Source organism: Carassius auratus, chromosome 19, assembly GCF_003368295.1.
Source record: "Carassius auratus strain Wakin chromosome 19, ASM336829v1, whole genome shotgun sequence".
In the NCBI taxonomy this organism is placed as follows: Eukaryota; Metazoa; Chordata; class Actinopteri; order Cypriniformes; family Cyprinidae; genus Carassius; species Carassius auratus.
In genome coordinates, this window is record NC_039261.1 from 4,378,612 (window position 1) to 4,405,256 (window position 26,645).

The window sequence follows — 26,645 nt, forward strand, 5'->3', positions numbered from 1 at the left end:
TCATCAAAACAAATGAAGATATTTTTAACGAAACTCTACTGAAAATCAATTCCACCCAAACCTTCAGTCTTCGAAGAGTACAAGAAGACATAGTAAAGATAATCAGAATAAATCAAGTAGTTTAACTGAAACACAAATGATGATATTTAATGAATAGTGATTTCTATTCCTCAATCGAAAGTCCACTCCACCAAATCTTTCAAACGTCAAAAAGTACATAAAGACACTGTAAAAGTAATCGATACAATATGAGGGTGACAGAATTTTCATTTTTGTGTGAACTTACCCTTACCCTAAAAACATAGAAAGGACCCTCTATATATTAAGCGTCCTCAAATACTGTACATTTAATCATGTGAAATTAATCATTTGATACAATGCACTTTGCGCAGAGGTGCTTTGCAAATCAACATGAACACAATAGGTACATTGTTCCCAACAATTCATTACTTTATTATTAAGTACATTGTATTTAAAGGCACTTGATATAAAGCAGGACCTAAAAACCTCATCTACAGACTCTGTTAAAGCAGCAGCTCTGACTTCACATGGTCTCTGAATAGATGTGTTCACCTGGTCGGAGATGGCCGACAGTGTCTGCTAGACTTCCTCTCTTCACCTTCGTAATGAAAGCACAAAGTCTGCCAGACTCGGTCATCTTCCCTCCCACCACCTGCAATACAGACCATGCACCATATTTTAAATATATTTTACATCAAGTTACCAACTTAAAAGGGCTTAAAAGGTAATTATAGACGTGGAATTTAAAGGCTGAAAGTTTGACCTGTGCTATGAAGAAATGATGATCCACATCAGTACCATGTGTGATAACACTAAGATTGAACTGGAATTGCTGATAGCATCATTTACAGTTTTTGCATGCTTTTCTGCATTGTTTTAATACCCCACTCACTAAAAGAGCAAGACAAATCAAGCAAACACACCCACTAAATTAATGCTAATCACAGTTAGTGATAATGGCAGATAATGGCTGGAAGACAGTGAGTGGGCAAACTTACAGGAACTAAGGCACACCACCACCAAATAGTACCGTAATTAAGAGTGTAACGATGCACCAATACCATGGTTCGGTTCCCGGGTTTGGAGCCACGGTTTGGTTGGGTTATGTTTGCTGTAGGGGGCAGGGTTCATGGCATGGCACCAGCAATGCGAAAGAACACTTCATTTTTAACTTAATAGTAGTGATAATAATAATGCTCTGTTAGTTTGTGTTAAATCATTCATTATCAAACGAGACTTGAGAGATCTCAGATCATTAGCATGGCTTTGATCAAGTGGTGTTTGACGGTGTTTGGGCATCCTTACCTTGAGGCCCAGCAGTGCCCCCGTGTCTCTGGGCACCGTGCCATCTTTCATCCGCTTGTTTAGCACCACCCGCCCTATTAGGCGCTCTCCATCTTTGGATGGCTGCCATGTCACCGGGTGCTACGGGGTCAAAGTTACAATACACCTCTGGTTTTTATACAAGTTTACACACACAGCACGTTACAAACATACGCACACATGCACAGGCTCAGGAGATTAAAGGAGGAGCTCAACTCTTGTTTGCTGTGGTGTAGGATAGGGTTTGATTTAATCCATTGGGAAGTGATAGAGTCATGACAAGTTGGTGTTACAGGCCAGAATGGAGTTACAAGATTGGTAAGAGAAGATGGTAACACTTTAGATTGGAGAACACTACTATTAACAAGTTGCTTGTGAGAATGCATATTACTAGCACACTGCCTGTTTATTAACACCTATAAAGAACGATGCATAACATGCCTACTACAACAACTGCCTTACTGACTATTAATAAACAGCAAATAAGTAGTTTATTGAAGCGGGGAACAAACATAATAGCTAGTCTAAAGTGTTACCGAGAAGATCTGTAAAAGAGAGTAGAGATAGAGATTTGTAACGTCAGCTGAAAACAAAAAGTTATTTCATTTTGATGAAAAAGTATGAAGACAAAAACAGGCACACATGAATCTTGTCAATAAGACCAGGAACACAAATTAAGTAAGTACATAGGGACTAAATAAGATTGTTTGTATTTGCAATAAATACCACAACATTTACAGTATTTAAAAGAAACAAAGTAAAATTCAAAATCCGTTCATCATTTTGCACTCTCATGTCATAAACCAATATAAGTTTATGGAAGTTTTCAAATCTGATTCACACGGTGCACCAAAACACAATATTGGTGCTATATTTGATGTCAGTGTACAATATTTTATTTTTATTTTTTTCTTGGCACACTATGGTGTTAAAACTTATAATATACGTGCACCATATGTGAATTGTATGTGATTTAAGATCTGGTCTGCACTGTAAAATAATAAATGTCTAAGAAAATGGATAATGTCCAAGCCGAAAATTATGTTTTTCGGTAACTTTACAGACATTTCTATTAACTCTAAAATACAATGCTGTTTCCTACAGTCTTAGAGGTCTGGAACGACACGAGGGTGAGGAAACGATGGCAGGATCTTGGCATTTGCTAACAGCGTGAAAGTAATTGTCTTCAAAAGAATTTCCCACACTATGGGGTTCGGTTTGTGCATTTATTACAGACACAACAGTCAGGACAAGGTGAGAGGTATCAAGCAAACAATTCTGGATAACCACTCAAAGCAGTAAACTAGATCAGCAGTTCTCAACTGGTGAATCACAATACTGTGTGGATAGGACACTTATTAGTCGTTTGAAGCAATAACCTCCTAGAAGCAGTGGTTTACAGTGATTTTAGAACGGCTGTGGGATGTTTCTACAGAACGGAGGGGAGTTGCATTGAGTTGTACAGTAATACTGATTTAATAAGGTCACAGGTGTGTGTTTGTGCAGTATTTTATTATGGCTTCAAGTTCAAACATTGCCTAACCAATCATAAAGAACCAGAGCTATTTTATAATAAATAATGCTGAATCTGACTGCATTTCACAGAACTAGAAACCACAGCCACCACAAGTTTTACTACTTGAAGTTATGCCCCCTACAAGGAAAGAGCCAATTGAATTTAGCAATAATGATTGTTTTCCCTACTTTTTAAAGTATTTTAGTTATGAAACCCTACAGTTACTGCATTTAACTGCAAAACTGAATATTTCACTAATAGCAGTTATTTCATACGTGACAAGATTTGACTGGTTAATCCTATAAACATTTTACAAATAAAACACAGCATTAATATATCATATACTTGAAAAGATTATTTCAATAGTTGTATCAACGACATCCACAAGCCATTTTTTCTTTGCGGAAAGCGTAACTTGTAGTCGTCATGGTTTGTGATACTTTGGAATGCAGGCATAAAATGAAAAATCTAAATAGAATACTTAACACTAAAGAGAACATCAAATATTTTGTTATTGATGTCAAAGTATATACATCCAATCCAATCTAACTTTTTTTTTTTTTGCTCAGTTTTAACATAAATCTTCACTCACTTGATTTTTCATATACTTGTTAAAAAGTTCCAACGGATTCCAACATGGGCAAGTTGGCATCACAATAGTTCCCCTCAAAATAATTAAAGCTACATAAGAGTAAAGGAAGATACAACTCAGTCTACAATTAATTGTTTGTGTCAACCATACTGTGTGATTTTTTTGTGATTAATTAAAGTGAACTAGGAGTGTTGTGAAAGGTATCCAGCAACAAGCAAATTGTACGTCCAACCTGAATGGAAAACGTTGATTTGAATCACAGCCAGTCAGAAGATATTTAATATTTAATAGGCTATATGTGGTGGAGGATTTTGGACCAATAAGATTTTAAAGTGGGTGGGACGATGCAATGCAATGCTGCAAAAACTAAACCAAACAATTAACAAAATGTTAGAGTACCCGTTAGTCAGCACAAAATCTCAAAAGTTATGCTTGTTGCTTTATCGCATCACATATGGTTTTGCAAATACACAAATATTTACGATAACACTATTTTAACTAGTATTTACTAGTTGCTTATTAGCATGCATATTACTAGCATACTGGTTATTCACTAGCATACTGGCATGTTATTCTGCATGACCATATTTTAGATCCCTTAATCCATCTCAATACCTAAACATACTAACTATTAATAAACATCACATTAGGAGTTTATTGGGACAAAAGTCACAGTTAATAGTGAGAATTTAACTAAATGGTTAACCAATGGTTAAACCAATTCACAAATGCCAATATTTAATTTTAAACAACAAAACCAGTTGAGAAGCACTGATCTAGATCAATCCACTGATTAAGCAGTAAATTGCTCTCACACCCTCAAGCAGTATGGATGTAGCAAGCTATTTCTATTCGCTATCGCAAAAGATGCGATGAACGAAACCAATGATGGGACAGAAAAGCAGAGCAGGAAGAATGAGACAGTGAAAAGGGGAAAAGAAAAACAACTGCTTAGTGCGAGATTGATTCCCACACTAGTCTATCCCCCGTGTTAAAGCTGAGACTGAAGGATTGTGTGGAAAAAAATCATGTCAGGAAATCCCAAAGGGGGGAACAGCGTGAAAAGGTGACGTGACCAAGTGAGGAAAACAGGTTAGCAATCAGAATGGAGTATCTGTCCGCATCGAGAAGCATGCAGCATATGGAGCAAACAGTGCCAGGAAGTTTGTCATTCAATCTTTCTGAGTGTTAGGATGCGCTACAACTTTGCAGCCAAAAGACAGTGGAGCAAAGCAAACCAGAGTGTTTTCCTCTCATTTGAGAGGCGTGATTAGAGCAGGAAACCCTCTAGGGGCAGAAACAGACAGTCGAGCAGGTCAGTCACAGGAAGTTAGAGGCAGGCGGCAGGAAGTAGTCTCAGTACCTTGTCGCTATGGCTATGCTCCTCGTTTAGCGTGGTGCTACTGCACGTGTCAACCCCTGAATCTTTGACCTGCGGTTCGCACCACTCCACATCTGCGTCGTGGGAGAGCTCCCGAAATCGCACCACTGTCTTTTGCCTCTCAGACGGGGCATAACTGGCGTCCAAAAAATATGCCTGCTCATTTGTTTTTCTTTTTCCCCTTTGAATGTTGCCTAAAAGTTATGGATGATATAAAAAAAGGAGGAGAAACAAAACATGCAGAGGTGAATTAATCGAGGGGAAATGGGGTGAGAGGGTCTCAAGCCTCACCATAGACATTGAGGAGGCCTCGCTATGCCAAGACGCATGGTCCCACCAGTGACCATCCATATCTCCTGAGGACAGCACAGTGAGAGGACACACACGCACACACTCGTGTCAACAAGATTTCACTTATATAGGCAAATGTGCAACATTCATTTACTCACACGCTTTCTCTTACAGCTCTTTGAAAGGTGTAGTTGAACAAAAATGAAACTGCTGCCATTATTTACTCACCCTCACGTTGCTCTGCAAGCGTACAACTTTCTTTCTTCCGTGAAATATATATTTTAAAGCATGTACTAGCCATTTTGTTCCATGCAAATCCAATGAATGGGGACTGCAACTTGCAAAAAGGATGTTAACGATAAAAACTGCAATGCCTGGTTCAAGAATGGATCGTTCTTCTGTGTTTGGTTCAAGATCTGGTTTGCGAAATTAAACCACTTGATTAATAATGAAATGGAGTTATAAGAACAACTTATGTGATACTTTTATAGGGCTTTTGTGAAACCTTCAGTCTCCATTCGTTGCAATTACATAAAAAAAAAAAGAACTAATGCATTTTTTTTTATCTTGTTTGTTTTTTGACAGAAGAAAGAAAGTCATACAGGTTGGTGACTAATGAGGGTGACTAAATTGTTGGGTTAATTATCACTCTTGAAATAAACACATGTAACAATTGCCCTCATTTTTCTTAGTATACACTTATCCATAAAGCTAATAGAATGAAAGAACATATACAGATATTTGAAAAGGGTATAATGTAAAAAAAAAAAAAAAAAAGAGCATGAACTGCAACACAACCAAACCTACAAGACAAACCCTGTCCAGCAATTTAAGTCACAAATATTGGCTTCTTATTTCAACATCTGAAAGTACATGTTCTGAGAAAGCAAATTACCTGAGTGCCATACATCTAAACAGCACTATTTCTGTTGACAGAGGTTGAAGACACAAACATTAAAATCTAGTGCTTAAATGACATCTAAAAGACTTTTTTTTCCCCCAGTTTGATGATTTTTTTCCCCTCAATGCTGTTGAATAATTTACATAGCACCATAAAATGCATCCCATTTTGCTGATGTTGCATATGGGATATTAAACACATACATATATATTGTGCATATTTTCTGTTATGAACACATAGATATGCTCACTGTATTCCTGGGATGTCCGGCTAGTTATAGTATCAAGGAATCATTTAAGGCACAAAACCTTTAAACACACAAATGCCAGAGAGAGTTCATCATCAATAAAAAAAACGTTAAGCATATAAATTTGTGTTATAACATTAGTTAAAAAAAAAACTTTCTCTATTTACAAGCCAACCAATATTACTCCATAATAGAGATTCAGGCAACTTATGGTGAGAAAGCAAACATTTCCATTAAAAAGTAAAGTTTCCTAAGTTCCCAACTTAACTTGTCAATTGTGTTAGTATTTTATGACCTTACTTCTTTTGTCTTGCAATTATTTAAATGGGGTGGCAAGCAGATGGATTTGCAATGTGGAAATATTGTAATGATACTTCTTAGCAGTGTAAAACAAAGAACACGGTCCAGTTTCAAGGTCCTTTAAAAATAAACTGGACTGGATTTGTGTAAACCATCATCATAGGACCCACTTCATATGTGCAAAATAATAGCTAGTTACATCTGCCTGTGTCATCAGTACAATATATTTGATTAAGAAACCAAGCTGTAGTTTAAAGATGAAAAATATGGTTATTATGCATCCATAATTTTACAGCCAGATTCAGTGTAATATCACGATGGCACTATAATAAATTGATAAAATAATTTGTATCCATAGCACAGAAACTTTAATATTGCAGACGTCTGATTACTGCTGCCAACATTGCATCACCCTGTCCCCAATTTCCCTGCCAGCATGCAGTGATATCAATATGCAACCATGAAAAGAATGAACGCTGTAAAAACTTACTTCTCTAGACATTACTTCTGCCTTAACATACACCATGCCTCACAAACCAGAACCATTTGCTATTTGTCCAAGCACCATGTGCAGACTGTTCCCAGCGTCTTCAGGAAGAAAAAAAAATTGTTCTGTGTAGTCCCAAAATATTGTTGATAATCCGTCTTTGCTGCACCACCCCTTCCAAACCTTGGCAAGTAAAAGTTCTGCAAAGCTGATTTATTCAACTACATCCACCGGAACAAGGACTAGAGCTCAACTGCAGCTCTTCAAATCACACTTGGGTCAGTCTTTAAAGGTCTTGCACATCCCCTTCAAAACAGACGCCAAACCCGACTGTTAGCCCTTTTTTCATTGCCTCTCAACGGTGTCTTTCTCTTTCACTCTCTCTATCTCCTTGCACTGAAATGGAGTTCATGCCTTAGAATAATGAGCTTACCGTTATTCTTGTAAGCCAGCTCAAACACCTTGCCCTACATAGTCCCCACATCACAACAGACTGTTTCCCTTAGTTTACCGGACTGATCCCTGACTCCAAGAACCTCTACAGTTTGTTCATGGCTTCATGGAAGTAAGCATTGGCCTCAATCACTTGCAACCAACCAATACAACGATTCCTTTTCTTTAGATTTTCCAACCTTCCGTTTGGTGGTTTTTACACAAAAGTGAAAGTTCAGAGCAAACAAGTTAAATGTCTTTACTGCAAAGTGCACAGCAGCAGAATAGTCACCACTCCAAATGTTGGCAGTCTGATGAAATATTGACTTACCACCATTTTCCCAGGCTTCACACAGCGTGCCGTCTTTGTGTGTGCCTCCACTAGCTAGCTACTTTGACCAAATCCTTTTCTCTTTCTGCAGATGGGGAGGGAATTGACCACTTTGAACCAATCAGGTTGGGTTGTCACTGACTGATTGACGTATGTCCAATGGCACCCATTGGAAAGACAAGCTTGTCAGAGATCAAGCTCCTTTCTGTCTACAGTCAAGAAGGTGTACCACTCTTATGAGGTCAGATGGAGTGATTGGATGCTAGATTTGTGGCAACTCTAGAATTTAATGTTGGATGCTGGATTGGAAATTTTGGGAAACATTCACTGCCTGAACAAATACCAACACAGTTTCCCTACTGATCAAACATTGGGATTTGTAGATTTGTTGGTGTTCGTTGGGGTGGTGTGAACTAGCCTTTAGAAAGCTGACTGAAACAGAGACTGAGTTTGAGCAGGATGAAGGTTTAAGCAAGTGTCCTACTTTCTTCTGCTCCACTGTAGCCTCTTGAGCGCATCAAGTAGCTGTGGTGGAGAGGTAACAATGACAGATGCACTGGTGCAATTTCACTTACTGAATCTGACATGGAAGTGACCCTCTACCACTGCAAAGCTGCTGGGACTCCCTCTACCTACTTCTGTGGATGAAGGAAGGCTCTTGGGAGCTCTCTAGAGACTGCTCCTGTGCAAAGAGGCTTATCCAATTGAGCTAATTGTGACCCTGACAACAGAAGAGCTTTTAGGGGAGGGGAGTATATTACATGGGAGAAAGGAAAAGGAGGAAGAGGAAGGACAGGTACTTCACAGATACCAAAGATAGTAGCATTCCATGTCCATTCCTGGAATCCTAATGATAATGAGCACCATGAAACCAAAAGAAGAGAAAATTAAATTTTTGCTGGTAACGTAAGCAACCACTGATCAGTGGGAGTTTTTAAGAGTCCAGTTGTGTTTTCAGAAGAGAAGTGCCACACCACGTTGTTGAGACACTCTCAAAAAACTGAAATCATATCTTTAGGAGTACAATAGCTTGTCACTGGGATAGAACCATTAAATTAATATTTTTACTCCTAAAAACATTCATAGTAGTAGCTTAATGCTGTGTTCACACCAAACGCGAATAGAGCGTCAAATTCGCGTCTACCGTGTCTAGTTTGCCACTTGACCATTTTGAGATCATTCACTTCATTCGCGCGTGAAATTAACTTCACAACAGATGTGAATTCGCGTTGGGGGGGCTTCTGCCAGCTGAGTTCACACAGCATTTTCAACCGCCATTTTATTCTGATAATTTTCAATATATTACTGTTATCGTGTCATGAAATGAAGTTAGTTTAAAAGTATTTCAGGCGAGAATGTAGTTGCTTTAAACTCAAATATGCGGTTTATTTATAAAGACAGCGTCTATTTTAAAAAATGTGTTTCGCCGATTTCGGAGATGAGCTCCATGCGATCAGTGGGAGCTCAGAGCTCATGTATCCGCCGAGAGCAGCCTCACCTCGGCTAGACCTTCTGACATTTGCGGCTGGCTCTGATGTCTCTTTAGTGGTTCAAGTCCTAAACGCACCTTTGCATTGACTTAACATTGAAATCATTCACGCCAGATGCTTTATTCGCATTTGATGTGAACACAGCATAAGAGTACACATTATTACTTTAAGGTACCAATTTTTAGGGGTAAAGCCCCGATGACACATACGATGTGCAACTACCTTTATGCAACTTTATGTCTTAAACGCTCCAATTGAGCTTTCCTATGAGTAAGACTCTTTATTTAAAATGCACATGATGGGACATGAATTGCAATTATTTCATGTAGTAAACAACATGCCACAGATATTAGTTTGAAAAAATTTAGAATAGGGCCGGGACTCGATTAAAAAAATTAATCTAATTAATTAGAGGCTTTGTAATTAATTAATCGAAATTAATCGCATTTTAATCGCATATAAATATTTGACCTGAGAACAGTGAGAAGTAATTTTTTTCACATGGATTTATAGTATACCATTGAATAATGACTGAATACATTGAGTCAATGATTAAAATGATTGCACCAACAAAATAATACATAGTTCAACATAAAGTGTAAAGTCCACGCTAGCTGCTATATGTTTTGCGTTTAGGTGATACTTGAGGCTCGATGTGCTGCGATGATATGCAAACGCTAGTTGGTGCTCCAGTATAATCGGTCCGCCTAAACTCATCCAGTGAGAAACGTTACGCGGTGCAAAAATAAGTTATTAAAAATGCGGGAATGTTTTTTTTCTGTAATTAATTAATCTTAGTTAACGCGTTATTTTTTGTGTAATTAATTAATCTCAATTAACGCGTTAAAGTCCCGGCCCTAATTTAGAATTGTGTTGTACGTCAGTGGTTCTTAAACCGTTCCTAAAGCCTCCCTGACGTGCTGCCCATTTTGAACCTCTCTTTTTTTTGACAGATCCAGTTCAGGCTATGGAGTACTTTACTACTCAGTTGATTCAGGTGTGTTAAAAGAAGACATCCAAAGTGTGCAGTGCCCTGGAGATTCAGTCTGAAAAGCCTGGCTGTATGTAACAAAGAAACATGGGCATGGCTGAAAAAGGCAATTTGGTTAGACATTCTAAATATCTTACATCTTAAAGAATCATATTAGATGTTATACATGTCAAGATGTACATTGCCTTGCTCTTAGTTCTTTGTCAGACCTACAGGGCATCATGTCAGCTGAGCTCATAGTAATATTCTCACTATGAATGTCTAACAGCAAAAGCTGTAGAAATTCCTATTCTAACAGGATACTACTTAACAGTGAACGGCAATGCATGACTGTATCCTGTGTCCCCATTCACACTCTAGCATCTTCAGCCCGGCTTGCATTACATAATTAAACCTGCTTGAATAATGAAACACCCTCCATGGTTTAAACCCTGGTCATGTGACTCACTCCATGTTATTGCCAGCGTGAGTGGATTCACCTTTATCTTAGGGCAGTTTTAAACTGAATTTAGAGGAGAAATGTCACAAAATAACAGACATGTTATAACTGATCTCAACAACATCAAAGTACAGAAACTAAAACAAAAATAATTACCAATAGAACTGGCACTTTTACTGAATCTGAGGCCAATGCAAGTCTTACACTTAATTTGCGTTGTTTATGGATGCTCAAATTGGTCAAACTGAGAAACTGCAAGGAGCTTTTAACATGTACAAAAATCTGTTGAACATTATTCGACTTGGCTCCTCCTGACCACAGACACAGGTTTACAAGCCACTTTTTGCTGCTTTTTTCAGCCAATTTCTTGCCTTTTCCCCCTTATGAAAAACAAATTTACGTACATGATAAAAGCTCCTTGTGGTTACTTACTTTGACCGATTTGAGCATCCAAAAACCATGCAAACATAGGCATTTAGAATTTCTGCTAGCGATTCCTGTACAGAAAAATCACTTCCCGTCCTCCAGCTGCGTTTTGCGTGTCATCAGAATCACGTGACTGCAAATAAGCTATTACACTATATTTCACAGGCTCGAAATAATACATACAACAGCACTGAACTCTCTGCTGCCCCCACCAGGTCTGGAGCAACATCGTGGTTACCATAAAGCACTGGCTCTTTCTAGGAAACTGATATGATTGGAGTCACATCTGAGATTCCAGAAACATTTAATGCAACTTTTCTCCCTAAAACACTGGAACGTTTATCCATCAGCAATTCAATAATTCCATTCAGAGTCAGCAGCGTTTACCTTTATCGCTGAAGGACTCACTCTCCAGCTCCACATCCTCACAGCTGGTGTACTCTGGCGTGGTTGCCAGCTCCTCTTCTGAGCTGCTGAAGCTACCCATGGTTCTGAGCTTGCCTAGGCGTTTGCTGCGGTACGGTCGAGGTGGAGGAGGACGAACCGACTCGGATTGGTCCGAGCTTAGAGAGTCATTTCGTAGAATGATATCCATTTTGGGGTCCAAGTGGTGCTGTTGGGAAATGGGTTTCCTCGTTGGCTCTGCCAGTCCTCGCCGGCTATCGCCCAACACAGGGCTGCGGTGTGGTGTTGGTGGGCTGTGATTTGACATCCGATGTCCCGGTGAACTCCTGTCCATGGAGTATGAGCGTTGACTTGGGCCTCCCAACGAAGGGAGGCGTGATTGCCGCCCACCGGGCCCATGGAGAGGCTCGTCAAGTTCTGTATAGGCGAGCGAGACGTCACTATGACGCCGCTCGTGCCGAGCCCGTGACACCTGGGCATGGATGCGCATCTGCTCCTCGTAGGGCTGGGGTTTGACTGGGTAGCGCGCCAGATTGGGGTCGCTGCGGTATCGGGCCTGGTATTCCTCCTCACGCCGTCTTTGGAGTTCATAGTCCTCTAGCTGGCCATCCAAACGTTGGCCTTGCGAGTGCCAGCGTCCTCGGCTGTCTTGATTACCGTCCACCTCATTGTACATTCTTGAACTCCTCGGCGAATGGCCAGGGTCACGTCCGTAGTCGGACGGAGAGCGGGGCATGCCTCCTTCAGCCGGGGCATACTGCAGTCCTCCTTCCCCCTCCCTTTGGTTATATGCTGCGTTAGGATCCCTAGATGCTGATGGGCTTCTGTTTCTAAGAATGTAAAAGGAAATTAGGTCAGTGTAAGTGGTCAATGCAGTGAGGTGAGGCTAAAACTTTATTTAAACACAAATAAGCTTATGGCACCTTCATTTCTCTTCAAGTGATTCACACTAGGGTTGTACAAAACTACATACATTCGAAGTTACCAAGAGGTGAGTTGTTTGAACAGACTGACACAGACTAAATTGTTGGACGCCACCAGTCACCTCAAGTTCACTGCCCATGAGTCTATCCCCGCTTGGCTTGAGGACTCTCTTGTTATGTAGGCATACGTCAACAAGCATGTTTTTCCTGCCCTGGAGCTCTTTCATCGTGAGGAGCCCACAGGGCTGTGAAGCTCTGTGAGAGTGGCCAGTTGGATGGGGTTTGGTGGTCTGTCTGCCATAACAGACATTTGAGCCATGCCGTTCATAGTGGTTAACCTGTAAGGGCCGAGTGTTCGGCTCTGGCCAGAGTCATGAGAAGAAGCGTGTCACACTGAGTAAGAGAAATACTGCAGTGCCAAGACAGAGCCAGATGCGTTTAGTTCCACCCCTTTCTGTTTCCCTCTCATTAATTAAAGTATGTTATATGACGCCAGACAGTCCCACTTACAGTAGATGCTTTAACTCTCCCACTGCTGGAAAGAGATTGCTAAAATAAAAACCATTTTACTATTGCTCATACTTACAGTTTGTAATTTGAACAAAACCATAAGCTTAAGTGGTAAAGATGAGAATGTGAATGATCTCTCAACGCTTGTTTTATAGGCAGGAATGATATTACAAACCATGTGGTTTGTTGAGAAGAGGAGCAAGGTTATAATAGTTAGCTAAAACTAAAACCATTTAAAAAAGTTGTATTACCTGATGCACTATAATAACTAAAACTGAAATGAACATTTATAAAAACTGCAGAAATTAAAAAGATACAAATATTTATATTAAATATAAATTAAAAAAAACAAAAAATGTTATTATTACAAAAATTCAAATGAAAAAGAGACCCAAAATAAGCAGCATCTCTCATTTCAGTGTAGATCAACTTGATGCAGTAAAATAACTAAAACTAAAACTGAAATAAAAATATATAAAAACTACAGACATTAAAAATAAACGTTACATTTTTAAAATAGAAATGAAAAATTACAAAAAAAATGATGCAACCTAAGCAACATCTCTCATTTCAATTTAGTTTAGTCAACTTTATGCACTAAAATAACAATCTAAAACTGAAATAAAAATGTATAAAAACTACATAGTAATTAAAAATAAATGTAATTTATTTTAAATACATTTTTAATTTTTACTCAAATTAAAATTAAAAATAAAAAAAATTACAAAAGCAAGATATCTAATTTCAATTTAGTTTAACTTGATGTACTACAAAACTCAAACTAATCTTAAATAAAACTTAAAAACTACATATATATTAAGTATGTACTTAAACTAAATTTTAACTTTAACTAAAATTAAAATGAAAAACTACTATTATACAAAAAAAAAAAAAAAAATGTTAATAATACTGGCCTTACATTTCTAAGTGATTTGACTTGCAGACTGGTGGATAAAAATATCCTGTAGACATAAAGTAATATAAAAAACAATCTGCATCTCACTATAAAATACAGATAACAACTTGGCAACCACGTAAAAATGCCCTAACCACCACCCTTAATACCTTTCCATTACAGTGCTGGCTTTTGCATGGGCGAACATCTTATTTTTATTGATGTGGGCAACACATCATTAAATGATTGTACAGAGTCAGCAGCAGTACCATATTGAGCTGCACCATATCCCAGCAGTAAATGATTGCTGAATGTCTAAATGTAAATGTGACATCATCCATTGTGTCATCATATGCATGCTGCAGTATGTTTAACAATGAAGCAATATTATTCAATGATTTGGGCCTGTCGTCTCTGTGCAAAGCTTCTCAAATCAGAGCAGCCACACAGATACAGCTGAGCAGGAGAAACAAAACTCAAAGACAAAATCATTACCAGATTCAGCAGCTGTTTACTTTAAAATAAAGGCCATTTTGACATTTTGCTCACAGCTGAGACTAGACTGTGCACATAATGGTATTTTCTGTTTGCCAGATGTCAGCTCACCCCACAAAATAACTAAATATTGCAATACATTACTGCAATGGCCATGGAAGTAAAGATCCCAAACAAAAATTCCTCATGCACTGAAATGGTGCTGGTGTTGAAAACAATATATTAGCATCCAAAGTGATTTTATTCTAAGAAATTCTGCCAGCAGTTATGTTCATTAAGTAAAAGCCATGAAGCTATTTAAATACATTATTAAAATTCATAGTAATAAATTCACAGATGATATATTTAAATAAAAATTAAATTTACTTACATGGGAATATAAATTCACTGGAGCAACTGTGCAATGTTACAAAAATAGGACAAGTGCCAGTCAACTAAAAGTGTCACATCACACATTAGAACATGTAGATTGAAATGCTAATGAAAACACAAGTGGTTTTAGCACCGTCTATTTTTATTTGCTGTTTGAGCTGTTATAGGTGTCAATAGTCAAAATCAAAAATGGTCATAATTGAAACTTTGAAAATCTTCTGAGCACATGTATGTCTGTAAATGCATATTTACTGGGGAAAAAGCTCTGTTAAAAGTACCTATGGAAATATTTGCTATAAATATAGCTAAAACTTATTCTCACTATTAATTAGTTGCTTATTAGCAAGCTAATTATTAATATATTGGCTGTCTATTAATACTTACAGAGCAGATATTCTGCATGACCATATTCTTTATCCCTAATCCCACCCAATACCTAAATTTAACTACTAACTATTAATAAACATCAGATTATGAGTTTATTGAGACAAAGTCATAGTTAATGATTTTTTAATAGCGAGAAGTGTGACCTAGATTTAAAAAAACAAAAACAAAAAAAAACAAACACAATATAAAAAATAAAAAATAAAACAACCGCAAAAGTTTTTCTTCTGTTCAAATGTACTCTTTGCTTATATGATCATACTATCGTTCAGAGTTTTGGGTTGAATTATTTAATATTTCTAAGTCACTTTTGCACACCAGGGCTCCATTTATTTAATTCTGAATACACTGTGAAATTGTGAAATATTATTGCAATTTAAAATAATTGTTTTCTATTTGAAAATTTTCTAACGTGTAATTTATTTCTGTGGTGTAAAGCTTAATTTCCAGCATCATTCCTCCAGTCTTCAGTGACCCTTCAGAAATCATTCTAACATCTGAAAAATTCTGATTATTTCCACTGTTAAAAGCAGCTGTGATGCTTCATATTTTTGCGAAAACCATGATACATTTTTCTGCATTCTTTATTTGAAATAGAAATGTACGATTTTAAGTGTCTTTACTTTCTCTTCTGTTCAATTTATCCCATCTTTGTAAAACAAAAGTATGAATTTCTTCAATCTTACTGACCCCACATTTAGAACGGCAGTGTATATTACAATAATAAGCATGCATTTCATAAAAGGGGACTCAAACCTATAATGATGCTCCTAACAGCATCATAATGGAACAAAAAGAGGAAAACAAACAGAATAAGTGTTAAATCTATACACACAGCATGGCATCACAAGCCTTAAACCTCATGCATAATAATCTTTCCCAACTGAACGGCCAGTTCTGTGCAAGCAATACTCAGGCGTTATAATTACTCCTGTAGGAACATCTGCATGCCTGTCACAAAACTGTCAACTAAGTAGCATTCGGCGACGATCACACAAATGCTGCACCAGCAAAAAAAACAATCGTCCACAGCCGAGCGAGTCCCGTGTGCACGCACCTGACACTCAAGAGCTGCACATCTGGAGCAAAGAGCCTAATCTAGAAAGCCGAAGCGGGCCGAGAGGTGCCGAGAGGCCTGAACGCATGAGGTGCAAAGGCCTCAGAGAATGGAGAGCGGTGTTACCGTTTAATGCTGTTATCACAGGCTGTATATAGCTGGAGGTCAAGCAAGACTTTACCCTGCAAGGAGGATTATGGTACTTAGCTGATTACTGGCTGCATGGCGGTTATTGCTTAGCAATTGTACGGCCCGGGAACTCCTTTCTCAAGCTCCAAGTCTGGATTTCAGCATAATCATCTTCCTCTTTGCCCCGGCAAACTCAAGGAACAAAGCAGGACCAATATCCCAGTCAAATAAACCTCTCTGGATATGTAGACGTTGGCTGTCTCAGCATGTGTGCAGTAAATGCATGTGTGTGTGGGCACCTTTCCCTGAGCGCATGTGGGCGATCGAGCATGTGTGTTCACAAATATTCATACATTCAGTGTATGTGTGTGTGTGTTTGTGTGTGTGTGTGCATGGTCTCTTTCCCAAGCGGACAGATCAATTCTGAGCCTTGCGGGCATGTGTGTGTGTGTGCATCTGTGTTTGGTTGAGAACACAGCGTCACCTAAAGGTTGTGCACGATATTACATGTTAGCTGATTAGTGGAAATTAAAAGGGTGTCTCACAACTTTATAAAAATGTCGTGTGTAACTTAATGGCTCAAGCAAATATCTACAAAACAGGGTGAAATATAGTACATGAGTACACAAACATGCTGGAATTTAGGGGTGTAATAAGTTTTGGGGGAAATCAAATGTCTGTCGTTCTGATAAAAATTGTGATTGCCATTTAAAATGTGATTTAAAAATGCCAGGTTTGCTGTGGTTGTTTGTAGGGATACACAATTTGACCAAAACTTTGTGATTATATATATCAACATAGCTATTAATAATACATATTGATACAAATAACCATCATAATTATTGGAAAGTAATAGTGAAATGGCAATACCAATATTTCTGTCTTAATGACTTCTTTTTCAAAAGGTTTGTTTTGATGGAAATGTGCTTCCAGCTTCTCCTTTGCTCGTAACCAGTTCTCATCACAAAAATGTTTGGCACCTTTGATCCCAAATGCACATTAAAGCGACCCAAACTCAAAGCAGATGCAAAGATGGAGTTCATGTGGAGCAGCATCTACTGTGAACCGAACCACATTGAGATGCTGAAACACAGGATCAGGTGTTTTAAAAAGTGTAAACGAACACATGAGCGCTTCACTCTGAAAGATAGGGCGCCTTTATTTATTTAATTAAATCACAGCCTTTGCAATTTGATACTTGCACTAAGCCGTATCACAATTTTGGTTTTATTTGGATAAGTCGTGCATCCGTGCTGAAACTGTATTCAGAATTTTCATGTTTTTAGGTCAGGTCTTGAACACATGCGTTTATCTGGCGATGTGGATGGAGCACTGTACCAAACACTGAATCTACAGGGCCAGAGAAATTACATTTGATCTTGAGGTTTGAATTGAATGTGAAATATTAATATTGCATTGCAGGCAGCAAGAAAGTGAGCAAATTACTCTTATGACCCAGATCAGTTTTATTTGTGTGACTGATCCTGTGTTATGTTGCATTTAAGGTTTATGTTTTTAAGAATAGTTGTGTTTATGACAAAGTGTAGTTAAAGATGTACATTACATTAGTTATATAACATCTGTAGTTATATAGTTAGGATAGCATTTATGTCAACCACTGTGCTCCATTAAAATTTGTTTAAAATGCATTAGTCGGTGTGAACAACAGCCTAGCAACCACCTAGAGCATCTTAAGCAACTGCAAAGCGGTACAAACCTCCTACGTCTAGCTTGCATCTTCAAATCTAGTCATTTGTGCAATCCATTTGGAGCTGCAAGTGCAGTAATTCTCAGCCTCTTTGACTCCAAAGCCCTCATTGTCCTAAACAATAATCAAACTTTTCCACTAAATAAGGATTGTATTTGATACATCATGGGTTTATGGCTCATATAGAAGCTCGATCTAAGCAAATGTATGCCTAGAAATAATGATGTCTTGAAATAAGTCTTGAAATGTTATTAACAATATAAAATTTACCCCCAATCCCAATTTCTAGTTTATACCCCTGTGCCGACCCCTTCCTCTGGGGCCTTGAAACAGAACCAAAATGCCAAAAATGCTTCTTGTTTGCTTGGACAGCTGTAACCAGATTACGCTGAGATAATCTTCATTTGAAGGGCTATCTGGCCTTTACCCTTACCCCTCCAACCAAAAGAGAATCGAGACACCTACCCCTTCATGTGAATGCATGAAAACAGAGGGGCAGGGGTAAGTGTAGGGGTAACAGGTAGAAATGGTATTAAGCCTAAATCTTACAAAGATTTCACATCAGAAAGCAAGAGACGAAGGGGGACATTTGTAAAAAAAAAAGGCATTTGTTTGCTAAAAAATTCAAAAGTATCAATCAGAGACAAAAGGCATGTAGTAGATTGTTTATAAAAGGTTTTTTAGCAAAATGTTGTTCATGTTGATCATTTAGAAGCCGTATAAATTTGCATCAAATATGTTAAGAGTATGATTTTAGGGTGAAACATTAGGCTACACAGATTCAGGTTTTTTAAAACAGAGGGAACCCTTGTTCTTAAAAAAAAAAGAACAAAAATACAAGACATATCATTCATTTTAAGTTGCCCTGCTGCACTAGTTTGAATGACTGCACCTTCTGACCTGCTGTTGCCAACCTTGCAAGGTTTATCATCCAGTCCCACTTTATCCCACAGATGGTATAAATCAACATTGATTTGAGCGGTGTTGTGAAGGGCCTGCTGGAGCCTGCACACAGCCATCAGACAGCAGCGGAGATCACAGCCTCTCACCGAGTGGGATCTGACTGACCTGCTTCCATGTAAACGCTCCAAGACTGCCTTATTAGCTTCCCAAAACACACACACACGCACACACACATGCCGTAAGTAGGGCATACCCCAGTAGAGCGGGACACACTGCACGGAAGAGGTGCAAAGCAATCGAGGAAGAGCGAATCAACAACTGTTGAGGTAAACAGACCTGCCAATAAGATAAAGCACAGGCAGGCAAATACTGGACACATGAACCTTAAGAGGCACACAGACCATTAGGAATGCACTAATATATTGAACATTAATTGGTATTGGCGAATAAAAGCAATTCAATTTGACCCTACAGTATGAATCACACGTAGTATAAGCGTAGGGGTTGCCAGAAACAATATTACATTAATATGGTATATAGTAATTCAGTATGGCGGTTTATATCAAAGTACACACAGTATTAGCATCTATTACTATCACTTTACATCATTATAGCCCCACAGTACAATACAGCAGGTCCATCACATTACTTAAAAATTATATTTAGAAAACTCTTAACATCAGATTAATGTAATACCATACTATATTTAGTATTTTATTGTAGCATTTAAAGGGGGCATCGGATGAAAAATTCACTTTGATATGGCGTTTGAAGTCAAATATATATATATATATATATATATATATATATATATATATATATATATATATATATATATATATATATATTAGTGCTGTCAATCGATTAAAAAAAATTAACTAATTAATCGCACAATTTTTTAAAATTAATCGCGATTAATCGCGATTAATCGCAATTAAAAGACTGAAACTTTTTGGATATGTAAATGTAAAATGTAAATAATTAATGTAGTCTCAAGACAAAGAAACTTTAAATTCAAAATATGATTGTTTATTGGAATTTTTGTTTAACTAAACCATCAATATTCTCCAAATTAACTGTTGGCTTGAAAGCCATATTTATTACAGAAATAAAAACACAGGCATGTAAGTACCATTTGAATTTCAAAACAATCAATGCCAATAAAAAACAAAAATGATTTCCATGTTGAATTCTAAGTGGACTGCAAAAAAATTCCAAAGTATAGTCATTGCCAGTGCTTTAAGTGGGCCTGTACGCACCAGTACTCAGTACCGCCACTTCCAAATATAGCTCTTGAGCGCACCGCCACCTCTCCGTGCCCAGAACGTGCTTGTAGCGTACCGGTACGCTCATTTGGACATCTGTTTTAATAGAGGTTTTAATCTTTTACCTGCACTGCCGATTTTCAGAGCGCCCTTCACAATGCAAGCTTCCTAATTCATCCCACCCAGAGCAGAAACTACATTACCCATTCACCCTTAAGTTATACAAGTGAATAGCGCATGTGTCGCTTTTCCCACTGTTAAGTGTCAACAACTCAACGTGGCCGGAGAAGGTGTGTGAAACTCGTTGTGAGTTATACTAAAGCAAAATCTTGAGTATTTATTGTCTGATAAACATTAAAAACTGTCTGCGGAGGTTGAGTCGTCCTGCAGCCCCCGCTGGCTGTTCATTGGCTGCAGCATCTTTTTTCTAAGTTCTAAACAAATACCGTAGACGGCAAGGCACAAATTTAGATATTCATTTATCTAATTAATCTATAGCCTATGCACAAAGACAATATGATCTTTTTGTCCCCTTTTTGTTTTAAAGCTTGATGAAGAGAGAGAGCGCAAGATGCTGCAGCTGAGGAGGACAGTGATGCACGCGTACAGGAGTGATTGACAGTTCGCGGCACTGTGTACAAAAAATACTCCGCTACACAATTATTTCGTTATTTCGTTTAAGCTTATTAACGTTAGCGTTACAGAAAGGTCTGATTAACGCACTGTTACAGTCATTGTTTTTTTTTTAAACAATGACATTTGAGTTCATGATTTTAATGTTAATATATATATTAGTGCTGTCAAAATTAGCGCGTTAACGCATTCGATTAATTTGAAATATTTAACGCGTTAAAAAAAAAATAACGCAATTAACGCGGTTGCAGTTTTTTTTTATTTCCAGTTGTGGCCTATGTGTGTTCAACGTGTAAAGAAATATGGATAAGACCAAGGAAGGACTTTTAGACGGAAAGTTTCATTATAAAACTCTGCCGGATTACTCTTCAGTCTGCCACAAGAAACATTACTCTTCATTTAGTCTGCCACAAGAAACAGCAACATTAAAATCATGAACTCAAATGTCATTGTTTAAAAAAAAAAAAACAATGACTGTAACAGTGCGTAAATCAGACCTTTCTTTAACGCTAACGTTAATAAGCTTAAACGAAAATAACCAAATAATTGTGTAGCGGAGTATTTTTTGTACACAGTGCCGCGAACTGTCAATCACTCCTGTACGCGTGCATCACTGTCCTCCTCAGCTGCAGCAACTTGCGCTCTCTCTCTTCATCAAGCTTTAAAACAAAAAGGGGACAAAAAGATCATATTGTCTTTGTGCATAGGCTATAGATTAATTACATAAATGAATATCTAAATGTGTGCCTTGCCGTCTACGGTATTTTTTTAGAACTTAGAAAAAAGATGCTGCAGTCAATGAACCGCCAGCGGGGGCTCGACTCAACCTCCGCAGACAGTTTTTAATGTTTATCAGACAATAAATACTCAAGATTTTGCTTTAGTATAACTCACAACGAGTTTCACACACCTTCTCCGGCCACGTTGAGTTGTTGACACTTAACAGTGGGAAAAGCGACACATGCGCTATTCACTTTGTATAACTTAAGGGTGCATGGGTAATGTAGTTTCTGCTCTGGGTGGGATGAATTAGGAAGCTTGCATTGTGAAGGGCGCTCTGAAAATCGGCAGTGCAGGTAAAAGATTAAAACCTCTTTTAAAACAGATGTCCAAATGAGCGTACCGCTTACAAGCACGTTCTGGGCGCATGGAGAGGTGGCGGTACGCTCAAGAGCTATATTTGGAAGTGGCGGTACCAGTGCATACCAGCCCACTTAAAGCACTGGCAATGACTATACTTTGGAATTTTTTTGCAGTCCACTTAGAATTCAACATGGAAATCATTTTTGTTTTTTATTGGCATTGATTGTTTTGAAATTCAAATGGTACTTACATGCCTGTGTTTTTATTTCTGTAATAAATATGGCTTTCAAGCCAACAGTTAATTTGGAGGATATTGATGGTTTATTGCAGGTATGTTGTTTACATGAGAAAATCTGTTACAAGTTAAACAAAAATTCCAATAAACAATCATATTTTGAATTTAAATAGTTTCTTTGTCTTGAGTTTACATTAATTATTTACATTTTACATTTACATATCCAAAAAGTTTCAGTCTTTTAATTGCGATTAATTGCGATTAATCGCGATTAATCGCGATTAATTTTACAAAATTGTGCGATTAATTAGTTAATTTTTTTTAATCGATTGACAGCACTAATATATATATATATATATATATATATATATATATATATATATATATATATATATATATATATATATATATATATATATATATATATATATATATATATATATTTTTTTTTTTTTTTTTTTTTTTTTTTTCGTCAAATTCAAAATGCACATTTGAATTTAAAAGAGTTTCATTTGAATTTTAGTGCTACTGCGTTGTTAAAGCTGTGGTAGGGAACTTTTGATGCTCTAGCGGTTAATAAACAGAACTGCTTGCGTCTTGCGGAAGAACATCGTAGCCGGAACTACTTCTCTCTGTTTATGTCTATGAAGAATCACAAAGGTACTGGGTTACTCCGCCGCGGTATCCCCGAAGCAATCTAAAATAGTCCGAATATAAACACTTATTATAGGTGCACCCTAGTGATTCAGGACAAGCTAAAAACACGGTTTGGAAAATGGATTCATGGTGTACTCGCTTATTATATACATTTTTCTACATTTTGAACACAAACAAAGTTACGGACCGCAGCTCTGATTGGTTGTTTTTTACCGGGAGCGATGGAGTTTCTGCAAATGGCAATAGGACCACTGGGAGGAGCCAGAGGAGCTTGATTTTTTCACAGATTATCTGTCTCATATTCTACTGTCAGGACATAATGAAAGGTTTAATAAATATGTAACAAATATTTTTTTACAAAAGTTCCCTACTGCAGCTTTAATTAAAAATAATGCAGAAAAGAGTTGCATGTTTACAAATCAGCGTAAAATTAGAGTAAGATAAACTTTTCTTGAGAGTTTATGGCGTTCTTTTTTTTCACCCCATTGCATCATGTTTTTAAATGAAAAAGTAATTTGTGTGATTGGCTTTTGTCCCTTCATATTAAATATTAATACATGATGCTGTTTTGTTTATAATTGTTTAAGCAACTTAATTATAATTGGTTTGTAAACATTGTGTATTTTTTCACAGATTTTATTGCGCCAAAAGCTTCTTCCATTTAACTGAAATTATGCATTTTAAATGTTAAAGGGTAACTAAACCCCTGGTCAGAGCCTGACTCCACCCACTGGCAATATTTGAAAAATGCTAAAAAGTGGGCAGAGCACAGCGGAGAAAGAGGGGACGAACCGAGGGCGGGGCTCAGCGGGTGGGGCGTGAACATGAGACCCGCAGTGATGGGTTGACTGACTTTGCAACAGAGCGTTCATCTGAAATAGAGGACTTTTCTCCCCCACATTCACCGCCATATCAATTCGAGCCGTTGAAAAAAACTGCGGTCTTTAACTCCCGCACCGCATCGCTTTTCAGCACGAGCTGTGTGGAGAAGCTCATTTACACCTCCATTGCGTTGGAAAAGCAATCCTGTGTAAAATGCAGTTTGCACACTCCAGCTCTAGGTGGGATGTGTATGCAACCACTGGTGCCTAATTTTAAAATTGAAAACTATGCAGTTCAACAGTGCTGTTGCAACCAGCGACACTACACCTACGTACCATCCTGACCACTGTACTAAATACAGATAAATCTACGCTAACTTAAAGCTATCCTAACTGATGCAATACTATGCTACTAACTAAATATGCTTCTAACAATACTAATGTTACACTAACAACTATGCTAATTAACTACATAGGCTACACAAAATAATCTAAATAACTATATAAATGGTATGTTAAATTGATGCTATAATACTCTATCTTAGTCGTTTTCAATACTCGCAATTCCAACTCCTGACTCACTACAGTGATTTTGATGGAACAAGATGGAGTGGTGAGCTGGAAACTGCTTACGTCACCTGCCACCGCAAACATCCAATAGGAAAAATCAACTACATTAGCCACTGTTCAACCTGAAGAGGGCAGCACGATAAAATTCTATCTAGTGCTTTTTTTAAATCGCCACAAATCAAGTGCTTTCTGAGATCAAGCCATTCACATATTCTTTGCTGTGTGATGTCACACAGACCCAGTCCCCTCCCACAACTGTTGACTAATGCCGCGTTCCAGGCAACCAATAACCCGTGTTTTTGCAAACTTAAACCCATGAAAGTGCACTTGAATGGCGGTCAAACCCGTGACTTCCCACCCGTGAACTCGTACTAGATCAATGTACTCCGAGTTATGACGTCACACAGCATGCGAAACAGCAATGGCAGCCCCCATGGATAATACTGCCTATGGACGTTATGTGGTTCACGTTGAAAAAAATAATAATTTTAGGACAATGTAACGTTGCAATACAATTAATAATCTAGCTACAATTCCTTGCACCCAGGAAGTTTGGCGTGACTTGCCTGGAACGGTACAAAGTCGTGGTTTGAAATCGTGACTTACGAGCTCAAAAACCTGCCTGGAACGCAGCATAGACTCAGGCTGAGTGAGCTGTAAACTGTCCGCCATTGTTTCGATGCCAGAGCAGGTGATGAAAAGAATGACTCCTAAATTAAAGAGTTGTTTTGTTCTGTTGTTGGATGTAGTAATAAACAGCAGTCGTCAGTTATTCCCAACATCCGAACTGCTGAAGACGCAGTGGATTACATTTGTTTTTGAAGGGAATGAGCTCCCAATTGACATAAATGTGTTTATGTTCGTGCAAATCATTCATGATCCAGCTTCACCTACAGAAGTTAGTTGTTTTTAATGAATCTTTGCAAATCTCCTTTCCTTATATACTAGTTAGAAAGTTCCACGACGAATGTGGCAAAAGTTAAAACACTGTAGAGCTCATTATAATCAGTATAAACACTGGATGCAGCGCGACAAGTCTAAGGTAATTTACAAATGTATTTTAAATAGTTTTTGAGCAGTTATAACTGCATGAATAAGAATGGGAACTTCAACAGAAAAGAGGGGCGGGGTTAGCAGAGCTCATTAGCATTTAAAGGGACATGCACTAAAACGGGTTGAGCTGATTTTTACCATGGAAAAAAGGGTGTTGTTTTACACTGCCATTGAGAAATGTTAACCAAAGTAAAACTAAAAAAATACTTTTTGAGCACAAAGAAAACAAAAATAACAAATCATTTAACTATTCTTCTCTCCCAAGTCTCCCACTATTTTGGAGAGTGCCCAAGAGCGTAATCGACGTAACAAACACCAATAATAATATTTCTAGGTTAAATCACAGCTGACTGCTCTGTATGGTTATAATAAGCTTCACCATTAGTTAGATTACAGAATGCTATAGACCTGTCATTTATTCCACTCCCCCCCACCCACCCCCACACACACAACCACCACCAAAGCAACACCAACATCCAGAGACAGTAGCACTCAGAAATGTAACTCTGCGCTAAGTGTGGTGTGCCAGACATGAGTCATACTTCAGAAGGCAGTGGCGAATGCTCCAGAACGCTGGTGCAGTTCTCTGGATCTATTAGTATGCTCGTTGTGTTCCAAATATGCACTGGTTTTAATTACCTACTCTTCCCATCCAAGGTACATCACTCAAACGCTGCACTTCTGATGGAGTAATGCTGTTGCTGGAGTCCAAAGCCCAGTCAACTTCCTCTCTTTCAACAGAAGGTGAAGCCTTAAAGAAATAGTTCACACAAAATATGAATATTCATATCTAATCAGTCATTGTTTATTCACCATCATGTCTTTCCAAACCTGTATGACTTACTTTTATACAAAAATGTATATTTTTACATGCTTTCCCTTGCAATTACACTACTGATCAAAAGTTTGTGGTCAATTAAGATTTACTTATTTTTCTCATTATTTTCAAGGATGCATTAAATTGTTCAAAAGTGAGAATAAAGAGATTCATAATGTTACAAAACATTTTTCTATCAAATTTAAATTGGTTCTTGAGCAGCGAATCAGCATATTAGAATGATTTCTAAAGGACTGCATGTAAATTACTTTTTTTAAATATATTTAGATGCATTAGTTACTGTAAATTGCACTGATATTTCACAATATTAATGATTTTATTGTTTTTTTCATTTAATTACTTAAGTCACATAAGGACTTTTTTTAAAAACTTTAAAAAAAAATTTGAACAGTAGTGTACAATGAATGGGGAACTTATCTTTTCAAACTTCGAAAACATTATGTAAGTAGTGCATATGACTCGTGTGTGTATATATATATATATATATAAATTAAGAATACTTGGAACAAAATCCATACTTTCGTGATGCTTTTATGGTAAA

General features: G+C 37.7%; 1 protein-coding gene across 1 annotated transcript in view; it reads right to left on the reverse strand.

The window, feature by feature from the left end:
- rims2b (regulating synaptic membrane exocytosis 2b) overlaps positions 1 to 26,645 on the reverse strand; it is a 138,233-nt gene that overhangs the window by 65,353 nt on the left and 46,235 nt on the right. Inside the window, exons 4-7 of the mRNA XM_026288430.1 lie at positions 11,556 to 12,403; positions 4,816 to 5,027; positions 1,327 to 1,446; positions 574 to 673 (exon numbers count right to left, since the gene is read on the reverse strand). Of these exons, the coding sequence (XP_026144215.1) occupies positions 574 to 673; positions 1,327 to 1,446; positions 4,816 to 5,027; positions 11,556 to 12,403 (1,280 nt within the window). The remainder of the gene's footprint in view (positions 1 to 573; positions 674 to 1,326; positions 1,447 to 4,815; positions 5,028 to 11,555; positions 12,404 to 26,645) is intronic.